The sequence below is a fragment of the Oncorhynchus keta genome, chromosome 24 (genome assembly GCF_023373465.1).
Source record: "Oncorhynchus keta strain PuntledgeMale-10-30-2019 chromosome 24, Oket_V2, whole genome shotgun sequence".
In the NCBI taxonomy this organism is placed as follows: Eukaryota; Metazoa; Chordata; class Actinopteri; order Salmoniformes; family Salmonidae; genus Oncorhynchus; species Oncorhynchus keta.
This window is the reverse complement of record NC_068444.1, coordinates 10,218,230-10,232,455: the sequence shown is the minus strand read 5'-3', so window position 1 is coordinate 10,232,455 and position 14,226 is coordinate 10,218,230. Positions and strand designations below refer to the sequence as shown.

The window sequence follows — 14,226 nt, the reverse complement described above, 5'->3', positions numbered from 1 at the left end:
CTAGCTAGTTTGTCCTGGGATATAAACATTGAGTTGTTATTTTACCTGAAATGCACAAGGTTCTCTACTCCGCCAATTAATCCACACATAAAATGGTCAACCGAATCGTTTCTAATAATCTCTCTTACCTTCCAGGCTTTTTCTTCTCTTGAATTTATATTGCGATTGGCAACTTTTCATAAATTAGGTGCGTTACCATCACTGACCTCGTTAGTCTTTCAGTCACCCACGTGGGTATAACCAATGAGGAGATGGCACGTGGGTACCTGCTTCTATAAACCAATGAGGAGATGGGAGAGGCAGGACTTCTGCGTCAGAAATAGAACTGACTTCTATTTAAGCCTATGGCAACGCAGACGCTCGTGAGCAGTTTGGGTGCAATAATTGAATAACACAGATTTCTAAATGTATTTTGCGTGCGCGAGCGGTGTAGTCAGCCTGTTTAGCGTAGTCCTCTGAGGCATTACCGCTTCCATTACACACGACCAGAATGACAGACGACACAAACACACGGAGCTCCGACAAAACCTGGGAAATATGAACAAGGGAAACCTTTTGTTGAATGAACAGAACTTCTACCTCAATAAACACTGAACATCACGCCCACCCAGAGCGTAAGAAATGGTCAATGAAAATGTGAAATAATCCAACGTACGGTGATGGAATGATGAAACACTATCAATTATTAGATAGTATTAGATAAACTATAGATTTCCCACATGTGGCCTTTAAACGTGCAAAAGCACCAGCAAACATTTCAACCAAAGAACAAAGGGCTCCAATGGTGGGAGTTTGGAGAAAGTGGAGAAACGCGCCTAATGATGCCTCTTCACCACAAACAAAATGAATCCTTTAAACAAGAAATTAAAAATACAAGCTTCATAAATAAATTATACATTTCAAGGATTTTGTACATGCCAAAAGACCAGACGGCATATGTTAATAATTGTTGTTTTGTTGCCCCATTGCTAGTGAGCATGCAAAGTAATAGGTAATATTCGTGATCACCAATTTTTTTGGGGAGCTGCATATTTATTTATTATGTCAATCCTCTCTCCCTACAATGTGATGTTTACGCTGCACCCGATCCTATAGCTGGACAGCAAATCGGCAATCTCTGCTCGCTCATCCGACCTGTGTTGAGTGACAGTTTGCTGGTCCAATCAGAGGACCAGACTGCGTTTTCAGTAGCCAATCTGTTACAAAACCTGGCCCGATTTTAATTTCAAGAAATCCGTTTGAAGTCTAGGCGCCAAGTCTCAAGTTAATTTATTTTGATAAAATGTGTGACTCGAGTCAGACTCGATTTCCAAGTCATGTGACTGGAGTCCACAACTCTGGTATAGACGCAATAGTGTTTACATTTGAAAGCCATCTACATAATTTAAAACTCATACTTAAGTCTCAAACTAATCTCTGTAATTATTGATTTGTTCATGTATATAATTTCCACTTATTGTAACACATTCTGTTTTGTTGGTGTATAATACATACTTTTAAGTGTTTTTTTTATTTAATTTATGCTAAATCTGCTTGCTTAGGTTTTCAACAAAATTGCTGTTTCATCATATTCTCCACACTGCTGCTGTCACCACATTGGCTTTTTAATTCATGGTCATTTGTCTCAACACCCAAATATTCTCTATAAATACTTCAGATCAGAGCCCTATGGTTCTAAAGTAGTGCACTGTATAGGGAATAGAGGGCCATTTGGGACGCAGACTTGGTGGGATAACTAAGCACATGAAAGCGGTTACGTAATTAGTGATTTAGTTTCACATCATTACATTTTTCATACGCACATTCAGAGATGAGATATACGTTATGTAACATACATGATATATACATACATTATGTTATATACATCATGATATATACGGTTGAAGTTGGAAGTTTACATACACTTAGATTGGAGTCATTAAAACCTGTTTTTCAACCACTCCACAAATTTCTTGTTAACAAACTCTAGTTTTGGCAAGTCATTTAGGACATCTACTTTGTGCATGACACAAGTCATTTAGGACATCTACTTTGTGCATGACACAAGTCATTTAGGACATCTACTTTGTGCATGACACAAGCCATTTTTCCAACAAATCGTTTACAGATTTTCACTTATAATTCACTGTATCACAATTCCAGTGGGTCAGAAGTTGACATACACTAAGTTGACTGTGCCTTTAAACATCTTGAAAAATTCCAGAAAATTATGTCATGGCTTTCTTTAGAAGCTTCTGATAGGCTAATCATTTGAGTCGATTGGAGGTGTACCTGTGGATGTATTTCAAGGCCTACCTTCAAACTCAGTGCCTCTTTGCTTGACATCATGGGAAAATCTAAATAAATCAGCCAAGACTTCAGAAAAATAAATTGCAGACCTCCAAGTCTGGTTCATCCTTGGGAGCAATTTCCAAACGCCTGAAGGTACCACGTTCATCTGCACAAACAATAGTATGCAAATATAAACACCATGGGAACACGCAGCCGTCATGCCACTCAGGAAGGAGACGCGTTCTGTCTCCTAGAGATGAACGTACTTTGGTGCGAAAAGTGCAAATCAATCCCAGAACAACAGCAAAGGACCTTGTGAAGATGCTGGAGGAAACGGGTACAAAAGTATCTATATCCACAGTAAAACGAGTCCTATATCGACATAACCTGAAAGGCCGGTCAGCAGGGAAGAAGCCACTGCTCCAAAACCGCCATACAAAAAAGCCTAAGGTTTGCAACTGCACATGGGGAAAAATATCATACTTTTTGGAGAAATGTCCTCTGGTCTGATGAAACAAAAATATAACTATTTGGCCATAATGACCATTGTTATTTTTGGAGGAAAAAGGGGGGAGGCTTGCAAGCCGAAGAACACCCAACCTTGACATACGGGGGTGGAAGCATCATGTTGTGGGGGTGCTTTGCTGCAGGAGGGACTGGTGCACTTCACAAAATAGATGGCATCATGAGAGATGAGGAAAATTATGTGGATATATTGAAGCAAAATCTCAAGACATCAGTCAGGAAGTTAAGGCTTGGTCGCAAATGGGTCTTCAAACGGACAATGACCCCAAACATACTTCCAAAGTTGTGGCAAAATGGCTTAAGGACAACAAAGTCAAGGTATTGGAGTGGCCATCACAAAGCCCCGACCTCAACCCTATAGAAAATGTGTGGGCAGAACTGAAAAAGTGTGTGCGAGCAAGGAGGCCTACAAACCTGACTCAGTTACACCAGCTCTGTCAGGAGGAATGGGCCAAAATGCACCCAATTTATTGTGGGAAGCTTGTTGAAGGCTACCGAAACGCCTGACCCAAGTTAAACAATTTAAAGGCAATGCTACCAAATACTAATTGAGTGTATGTAAACTTCTGACCCACTGGGAATGTGATGAAATAAATAAAAGCTGAAATCATTCTCTCCACTATTATTCTGACATTTCACATTCTTAAAATAAAGTGGTGATCCTCACTGACCGAAGACGGGGAATTTTTACTCAGATTAAATGTCAGGAATTGTGAAATCTGAGTTGAAACGTATTTGTCTAATGTATATGTAAACTTCTGACTTAAACTGTACATGATGATACATTCATTATGATATACATTATTATATACATGATGGTATATACATTTATGATATATACATTATGATATATGCATTATGATATATGCATTGTGATATATACATGATATATACATTATGATATACACATTATGATATACATTATGATACATACATTATGATATACATTATGATATTACATTATGATATACATTATGATATACATTATGATATATACATTATGATATACATGATATACATTATGATATATACATTATGATATACATGATATACATTATGATATATACATGATATACATTATGATATACATTATTATATACATTATTATATACATTATGGTATATATTATGACACATACATTATCATGTACATTATGATATACATTTTGATATATGCATTATGATACACATTATGATATTACGATATATACATTATGATATATGCCTTATGAGCACATTAAAACCAAATCCATTTACTTCCGAATTGAGACGCGCTACAGAACACACACTAACACTACAGAACACACACTAACACTACAGAACACACACTAACACTACAGAACACACACTAACACTATAGAACACACACTAACACTATAGAACACACACTAACGCTACAGAACACACACTAACACTATAGAACACACACTAACACTATAGAACACACACTAACACTATAGAACACACACTAACGCTATAGAACACACACTAACACTACAGAACACACATTAACACTACAGAACACACATTAACACTACAGAACACACACTAACACTATAGAACACACACTAACACTAGAACACACACTAACACTATAGAACACACACTAACACTATAGAACACACACTAACACTATAGAACACACACTAACACTATAGAACACACACTAACACTATAGAACACACACTAACACTATAGAACACACACTAACGCTATAGAACACACACTAACGCTATAGAACACACAGTAACGCTATAGAACACACAGTAACACTATAGAACACACACTAACACTATAGAACACACACTAACGCTACAGAACACACACTAACACTACAGAACACACACTAACACTATAGAACACACACTAACACTACAGAACACACACTAACGCTATAGAACACACAGTAACGCTACAGAACACATACTAACACTACAGAACACACACTAACACTATAGAACACACACATTAACACTACAGAACACACACTAACGCTATAGAACACAGACTAACGCTATAGAACACACATTAACGCTACAGAACACACATTAACACTATAGAACACACACTAACACTATAGAACACACATTAACACTAGAACACACACTAACACTATAGAACACACACTAACACTATAGAACACACACTAACACTATAGAACACACACTAACGCTATAGAACACACACTAACACTACAGAACACACACTAACACTATAGAACACACACTAACACTACAGAACACACACTAACACTACAGAACACACACTAACACTATAGAACACACACTAACACTACAGAACACACACTAACACTATAGAACACACACTAACACTATAGAACACACACTAACACTACAGAACACACACTAACACTACAGAACACACACTAACACTATAGAACACACACTAACACTACAGAACACACACTAACACTATAGAACACACACTAACACTACAGAACACACACTAACACTATAGAACACACACTAACACTACAGAACACACACTAACACTATAGAACACACAGTAACGCTATAGAACACACACTAACGCTATAGAACACACACTAACGCTATAGAACACACACTAACGCTATAGAACACACACTAACACTATAGAACACACACTAACGCTACAGAACACACACTAACGCTATAGAACACACACTAACGCTATAGAACACACACTAACGCTATAGAACACACACTAACGCTACAGAACACACACTACGCTACAGAACACACACTAACGCTATAGAACACACAGTAACGCTATAGAACACACACTAACGCTATAGAACACACACTAACGCTATAGAACACACACTAACGCTATAGAACACACACTAACGCTATAGAACACACACTAACGCTATAGAACACACACTAACGCTATAGAACACACACTAACGCTATAGAACACACACTAACACTATAGAACACACACTAACGCTATAGAACACACAGTAACGCTATAGAACACACACTAACACTATAGAACACACACTAACGCTATAGAACACACACTAACGCTATAGAACACACACTAACGCTATAGAACACACACTAACGCTATAGAACACACACTAACGCTATAGAACACACACTAACGCTATAGAACACACATTAACGCTATAGAACACACATTAACGCTATAGAACACACATTAACGCTATAGAACACACACTAACACTATAGAACACACATTAACACTACAGAACACACATTAACGCTATAGAACACACACTAACACTATAGAACACACATTAACACTACAGAACACACATTAACGCTATAGAACACACACTAACACTATAGAACACACATTAACGCTACAGAACACACACTAACACTATAGAACACACACTAACACTACAGAACACACACTAACACTATAGAACACCGCTCCCCATCTGCTGTATGAAGAACTTATGATCCACCATGTTTGATTATACACCGCTGATGTGAATGTAACATGCTCTTTGGTTACTGTGACTAACAGGCTCTTTGGTTACTGTGACTAACAGGCTCTTTGGTTACTGTGACTAACATGCTCTTTGGTTACTGTGACTGTAACATGCTCTTTGGTTACTGTGACTGTAACATGCTCTTTGGTTACTGTGACTAACATGCTCTTTGGTGACTGACTGTAACAGGCTGTTTGGTTACTATGACTAACAGGCTGTTTGGTTACTGTGACTAACAGGCTCTTTGGTGACTGACTGTAACAGGCTGTTTGGTTACTGTGACTAACATGCTGTTTGGTGACTGACTGTAACAGGCTGTTTGGTTACTGTGACTGTAACATGCTGTTTGGTTACTGTGACTAACAGGCTCTTCGGTGACTGACTGTAACATGCTGTTTGGTTACTGTGACTGTAACATGCTGTTTGGTTACTGTGACTAACAGGCTCTTCGGTGACTGACTGTAACATGCTGTTTGGTTACTGTGACTAACAGGCTCTTCGGTGACTGACTGTAACATGCTGTTTGGTTACTGTGACTAACAGGCTCTTCGGTGACTGACTGTAACAGGTTGTTTGGTTACTGTGACTAACATGCTGTTTGGTTACTGTGACTAACAGGCTCTTTGGTGACTGACTGTAACATGCTGTTTGGTTACTGTGACTAACAGGCTCTTCGGTGACTGACTGTAACATGCTGTTTGGTTACTGTGACTAACAGGCTCTTTGGCGACTGACTGTAACATGCTGTTTGGTTACTGTGACTAACAGGCTCTTTGGTGACTGACTGTAACATGCTCTTTGGTTACTGTGACTAACATGCTCTTTGGTGACTGACTGTAACAGACTGTTTGGTTACTGTGACTAACAGGCTCTTTGGCGACTGACTGTAACAGACTGTTTGGTTACTGTGACTAACATGCTCTTTGGTGACTGACTGTAACAGGCTGTTTGGTTACTGTGACTAACAGGCTCTTTGGCGACTGACTGTAACATGCTGTTTGGTTACTGTGACTAACAGGCTCTTTGGCGACTGACTGTAACATGCTGTTTGGTTACTGTGACTAACAGGCTCTTTGGCGACTGACTGTAACATGCTCTTTGGTTACTGTGACTAACAGGCTCTTTGGTTACTGTGACTAACAGGCTCTTTGGTTACTGTGACTAACATGCTCTTTGGTTACTGTGACTGTAACATGCTCTTTGGTTACTGTGACTGTAACATGCTCTTTGGTTACTGTGACTAACATGCTCTTTGGTTACTGTGACTGTAACATGCTGTTTGGTTACTGTGACTAACAGGCTCTTTGGTGACTGACTGTAAAAGGCTGTTTGGTTACTGTGACTAACATGCTCTTTGGTTACTGTGACTGTAACATGCTGTTTGGTTACTGTGACTAACATGCTCTTTGGTGACTGACTGTAACAGGCTGTTTGGTTACTGTGACTGTAACATGCTGTTTGGTTACTGTGACTAACAGGCTCTTTGGCGACTGACTGTAACATGCTCTTTGGTTACTGTGACTGTAACATGCTCTTTGGTTACTGTGACTGTAACATGCTCTTTGGTTACTGTGACTAACATGCTCTTTGGTTACTGTGACTGTAACATGCTGTTTGGTTACTGTGACTAACAGGCTCTTTGGTGACTGACTGTAAAAGGCTGTTTGGTTACTGTGACTAACAGGCTCTTTGGCGACTGACTGTAACATGCTGTTTGGTTACTGTGACTAACAGGCTCTTCGGTGACTGACTGTAACAGGCTGTTTGGTTACTGTGACTAACAGGCTCTTCGGTGACTGACTGTAACATGCTGTTTGGTGACTGTGACTGACTGTAACATGCTGTTTGGTTACTGTGACTAACAGGCTCTTCGGTGACTGACTGTAACAGGCTGTTTGGTTACTGTGACTAACAGGCTCTTCGGTGACTGACTGTAACATGCTGTTTGGTGACTGTGACTGACTGTAACATGCTGTTTGGTTACTGTGACTAACAGGCTCTTCGGTGACTGACTGTAACAGGCTGTTTGGTTACTGTGACTAACAGGCTCTTCGGTGACTGACTGTAACAGGCTGTTTGGTTACTGTGACTAACAGGCTCTTCGGTGACTGACTGTAACAGGCTGTTTGGTTACTGTGACTAACAGGCTCTTCGGTGACTGACTGTAACAGGCTGTTTGGTTACTGTGACTAACAGGCTCTTCTGTGACTGACTGTAACATGCTGTTTGGTTACTGTGACTAACAGGCTCTTCGGTGACTGACTGTAACAGGCTGTTTGGTTACTGTGACTAACAGGCTCTTCGGTGACTGACTGTAACATGCTGTTTGGTTACTGTGACTAACAGGCTCTTTGGTGACTGACTGTAACAGGCTGTTTGGTTACTGTGACTAACAGGCTCTTCGGTGACTGACTGTAACATGCTGTTTGGTTACTGTGACTAACATGCTGTTTGGTTACTGTGACTAACAGGCTCTTCGGTGACTGACTGTAACAGGCTGTTTGGTTACTGTGACTAACAGGCTCTTCGGTGACTGACTGTAACAGGCTGTTTGGTTACTGTGACTAACAGGCTCTTCGGTGACTGACTGTAACATGCTGTTTGGTTACTGTGACTAACAGGCTCTTCGGTGACTGACTGTAACAGGCTGTTTGGTTACTGTGACTAACAGGCTCTTCGGTGACTGACTGTAACATGCTGTTTGGTTACTGTGACTAACAGGCTCTTTGGTGACTGACTGTAACAGGCTGTTTGGTTACTGTGACTAACAGGCTCTTCGGTGACTGACTGTAACATGCTGTTTGGTTACTGTGACTAACATGCTGTTTGGTGACTGACTGTAACAGGCTGTTTGGTTACTGTGACTAACATGCTGTTTGGTGACTGACTGTAACAGGCTGTTTGGTTACTGTGACTAACATGCTGTTTGGTGACTGACTGTAACAGGCTGTTTGGTTACTGTGACTGTAACATGCTGTTTGGTTACTGTGACTAACAGGCTCTTCGGTGACTGACTGTAACATGCTGTTTGGTTACTGTGACTAACAGGCTCTTCGGTGACTGACTGTAACAGGCTGTTTGGTTACTGTGACTAACAGGCTCTTCGGTGACTGACTGTAACATGCTGTTTGGTTACTGTGACTAACAGGCTCTTCGGTGACTGACTGTAACAGGTTGTTTGGTTACTGTGACTTTAACATGGTGGTTGGTTACTGTGACTAACGGATTGTAATGTTTGGTTGCCGTAACAGGCAGTGAAGTGGGGCTGAGGGTGAAGCAGGAACCTGGTTTTGTAGCCGTCTCCAGGGAACACGTCACAGAGGAAGACGTGGAGATATTCACACAGGTCCAAGAGCTCTCGTCGCAGGTGAGGAAACTGTTCAAATAAATCAATCACACTTCACCCCTACCATCTGATCAAGTTAGATCTAGCCTGTAGTTAGATCTAGCCTGTAGTTAGATCTAGCCTTTAGTTAGATCTAGCCTGTAGTTAGATCTAGCCTGTAGTTAGATCTAGCCTGTAGTTAGATCTAGCCTGTAGTTAGATCTAGCCTGTAGTTAGATCTAGCCTTTAGTTAGATCTAGCCTGTAGTTAGATCTAGCCTTTAGTTAGATCTAGCCTTTAGTTAGATCTAGCCTGTAGTTAGATCTAGCCTGTAGTTAGATCTAGCCTGTAGTTAGATCTAGCCTGTAGTTAGATCTAGCCTGTAGTTAGATCTACCCTGTAGTTAGATCTAGCCTTTAGTTAGATCTAGCCTGTAGTTAGATCTAGCCTGTAGTTAGATCTAGCCTGTAGTTAGATCTAGCCTGTAGTTAGATCTAGCCTGTAGTTAGATCTAGCCTTTAGTTAGATCTAGCCTTTAGTTAGATCTAGCCTTTAGTTAGATCTAGCCTGTAGTTAGATCTAGCCTGTAGTTAGATCTAGCCTGTAGTTAGATCTAGCCTTTAGTTAGATCTAGCCTGTAGTTAGATCTAGCCTTTAGTTAGATCTAGCCTGTAGTTAGATCTAGCCTTTAGTTAGATCTAGCCTTTAGTTAGATCTAGCCTTTAGTTAGATCTAGCCTGTAGTTAGATCTAGCCTTTAGTTAGATCTAGCCTTTAGTTAGATCTAGCCTGTAGTTAGATCTAGCCTGTAGTTAGATCTAGCCTGTAGTTAGATCTAGCCTGTAGTTTAACATGACAAATTCTAATTGAAGTTTGTCCCCCCCTGAAAAGATTCTGACCTGAGAAGTAGTTTAGTGTCAAGAAGGGTCCACATCCCATTGTTGAAGTTGCTGTTGAAAGATACTGCCTTTGGCAGACTGTTTGAATGCTTGTGGTACGACATTTGGTTTTGTTTTGTCATGTTTAGAGAAATGGAACCATGACCATCACTGACTATGGACGATTCCCTGCCTTCATAGAGTTTGGGAAGTATTGTATCCAAACCTGGTACTCTTCTCCTTACCCACCTGAATACTCGAGGTAAAGCTTCATTTTTTACTCTGCCAAATTGTGTACAAATCAAATGTTATTAGACCCAGTTTACAAAACATTGTCCTTGTCCTATAGAAATACTGTATTTTGAGAGCATTATACCAGTGATCGGATTTACTGTGTTTTCTAAGGCTTTTAATTTGCAAGCTGAAATACAAATTGTCTTGTTATCTCTGTCGTTGGCAGATTGCAAAAGCTCTACCTGTGTGAGTTCTGTCTGAAGTATATGAGAAGCAAAAACATCCTACAGCGACACACCAAGAAGTGTGGCTGCTTTCACCCTCCGGCCAATGAGATTTACAGGAAGGACGACCTTTCAGTGTTCGAGGTCAGAGGTCACTCTTCACAGTAGTAAAGCAATGGTTGTGTCCCAAATGGCAGTATATTCCCTATATATAGTGCCATACTTTTGACCAAATATATATATATATATTTCTGGTCATTTTGAGCCTGTAGTCAAACCCACAAATGCTGATGCTCCAGATACTCAATTAGTCTAAAGAAGGCCAGTTTTATTGCTTCTTTAATCAGGACAACAGTTTTCAGCTGTGCTAACATCATTGCGAAATGGTTTTCTAATGATCAATTAGCCTTTTAAAATGATAAACTTGGATTAGCGAACACAGGAGTGATGGTTGCTGGTAATGGACCTCTGTACGCCTATGTAGATATTCCATTACAAATCATCCGTTTCCAGCTACAATAGTCATTTACCACATTAACAATGTCTACACTGTATTTCTGATCAATTTGATGTTATTTTAATGGACAAAAAAAAAGTGTTTTTCTTTCAAAATCAAGGACATTTCTAAGTGACCACAAACTTTTGAACGTGTGTGTGTGTGTGTGTGTGTGTGTGTGTGTGTGTGTGTGTGTGTGTGTGTGTGTGTGTGTGTGTGTGTGTGTGTGTGTGTGTAAAGACGATTAGATCCATTTGAATCCCACCTTGTAACACAACAAAATGTGGAAAAAGTCCAGGGGTGTAAATACTTTCTGAAGGCACTGAATTATAGTGCACTACTTTGAAGCAGATTCTTTATTGGCCTGGTCAAATTGCAGTGCACTTAAAAGGGAATTGAGTTCCATTTGAGACGTTGCCCCGTGATCATGGTGCTGCACCTGTGTGAAATGTGACTGAATGGTTCTGAAGAACAGGAGGAAAGAATTCGACTTGGTTGGTTTTGAATTTGAACAATGTTCTTATGCTGGTCTTGTTCTGTGTTTAGGTTGATGGAAATGTCAGCAAACTCTTCTGCCAAAACCTCTGCCTGTTAGCCAAGCTGTTCCTCGATCACAAGACCCTATATTACGACGTGGAGCCTTTCCTTTTTTACATACTAACAAAGAACGACGACAAAGGATGTCACCTTGTGGGTTATTTCTCCAAGGTGAGGATATTCAACAGCATGAAAGATGTTTTCTTTCATCCAGTTGGACAACTTTTTGATTTATGCAGTGACACTCTATACTGTATATTAGTCATGATTAATGCAGTGATACTGTATATTAGTCATGATTAATGCAGTGACACTGTCTATACTATATTAGTCATGATTAATGCAGTGACACTCTCTATACTGTATATTAGTCATGATTAATGCAGTGACACTGTCTATACTATATTAGTCATGATTAATGCAGTAATACTGTATATTAGTCATGGTTAATGCAGTGACACTGTCTATACTATATTAGTCATGATTAATGCAGTGACACTGGCTATACTATATTAGTCATGACTAATGCAGTGACACTGGCTATACTATATTAGTCATGACTAATGCAGTGACACTGTCTATACTGTATATTAGTCATGATTAATGCAGTGATACTGTATATTAGTCATGATTAATGCAGTGACACTGTCTTTACTATATTAGTCATGATTAATGCAGTGACACTGTCTATACTAGTCATGAGTAATGCAGTGACACTGTCTATACTAGTCATGATTAATGCAGTGACACTGTCTATACTGTATATTAGTCATGAGTAATGCAGTGACACTGTATATTAGTCATGATTAATGCAGTGACACTGTCTTTACTGTATATTAGTCATGATTAATGCAGTGACACTGTCTATACTATATTAGTCATGATTAATGCAGTGACACTGTCTATACTGTATATTAGTCATGATTAATGCAGTGACACTGTCTATACTATATTAGTCATGATTAATGCAGTGACACTGTCTATACTGTATATTAGTCATGATTAATGCAGTGACACTGTCTATACTGTATATTAGTCATGATTAATGCAGTGACACTGTCTATACTATATTAGTCATGATTAATGCAGTGACACTGTCTATACTATATTAGTCATGATTAATGCAGTGACACTGTCTATACTATATTAGTCATGATTAATGCAGTGACACTGTCTATACTGTATATTAGTCATGATTAATGCAGTGACACTGTCTATACTATATTAGTCATGATTAATGCAGTGATACTGTATATTAGTCATGATTAATGCAGTGACACTGTCTATACTATATTAGTCATGATTAATGCAGTGACACTGTCTATACTGTATATTAGTCATGATTAATGCAGTGACACTGTCTTTACTATATTAGTCATGATTAATGCAGTGACACTGTCTATACTGTATATTAGTCATGATTAATGCAGTGACACTGTCTATACTATATTAGTCATGATTAATGCAGTGACACTGTCTATACTATATTGGTCATCTTAAAAGCTAAATGTATTCACAAGGGATTGTGCGCGTTCATGTATGTGTGTGTGTGTGCACCTTTGTGTGTGTGTGTGCGTGCGCGTGCGTGCGTGCGCGTGTGTGCTTTAGACAAGGACAGTGACACGTGCAGTAAATTGCCAGCTTCAGCAGAGCTCTGACATACTTGATCTGTTTCCCCTTCCCTCAGGAAAAGCTTTGCCAGCAGAAGTACAATGTCTCCTGTATAATGATCATGCCTCAGTACCAAAGGCAAGGCTTTGGAAGGTTCCTCATTGATTTCAGTAAGTCCCTTAATGCGTTCTAAGAACATAAAACTCAATGCCAGCTTGATTCTAGAATGCTTGCCTGATTTTAAAATGTTTCCTCGGGCATAGATTTGTGTCAGTCAGGTGCTTGTGAATTCGTTGAAATGTGTAAATCAAGGCAATTTATATTGATCAGAAATATAAATGCAACAATTTCAAAGATTTTACTGAATTACAGTTCATATGAGGAAATCATATGGAACAATTTTTGGGATCTTTTATTTCAACTCATGATGGGACCGTGTTGCATTTATATTTTCGTTCAGTGTACTTGCATAAGAGTGTGTTTTCAATCATATAATCGGGACGTTCTGGTGTACTTATGAAAACAACTGCTGCCTGGAGACGGCATTGTGTTTAGGTGCCAGATTTGGACAGTTTGTCATAGCTATTTAATTAGTACACTTTTTTCTCTTTGGAGGAGTGGTGTGTGTGTGTGTGTGTGTGTGTGTGTGTGTGTGTGTGTT

The 14,226-nt window shown here is 39.4% G+C and overlaps 1 protein-coding gene across 7 annotated transcripts in view; it reads left to right on the top strand.

Annotated features, from left to right (window-relative positions):
* The window catches only part of LOC118402710 (histone acetyltransferase KAT6B-like), a 114,478-nt gene that overhangs the window by 70,268 nt on the left and 29,984 nt on the right, over positions 1-14,226 (top strand). For all 7 annotated transcript variants that reach the window (XM_052477659.1, XM_052477654.1, XM_052477655.1 and 4 more), the window contains 5 exons: positions 9,513-9,628; positions 10,613-10,725; positions 10,924-11,065; positions 11,964-12,125; positions 13,642-13,735. In XM_052477659.1, coding sequence (XP_052333619.1) covers positions 9,513-9,628; positions 10,613-10,725; positions 10,924-11,065; positions 11,964-12,125; positions 13,642-13,735 — 627 coding nt within the window. The remainder of the gene's footprint in view (positions 1-9,512; positions 9,629-10,612; positions 10,726-10,923; positions 11,066-11,963; positions 12,126-13,641; positions 13,736-14,226) is intronic.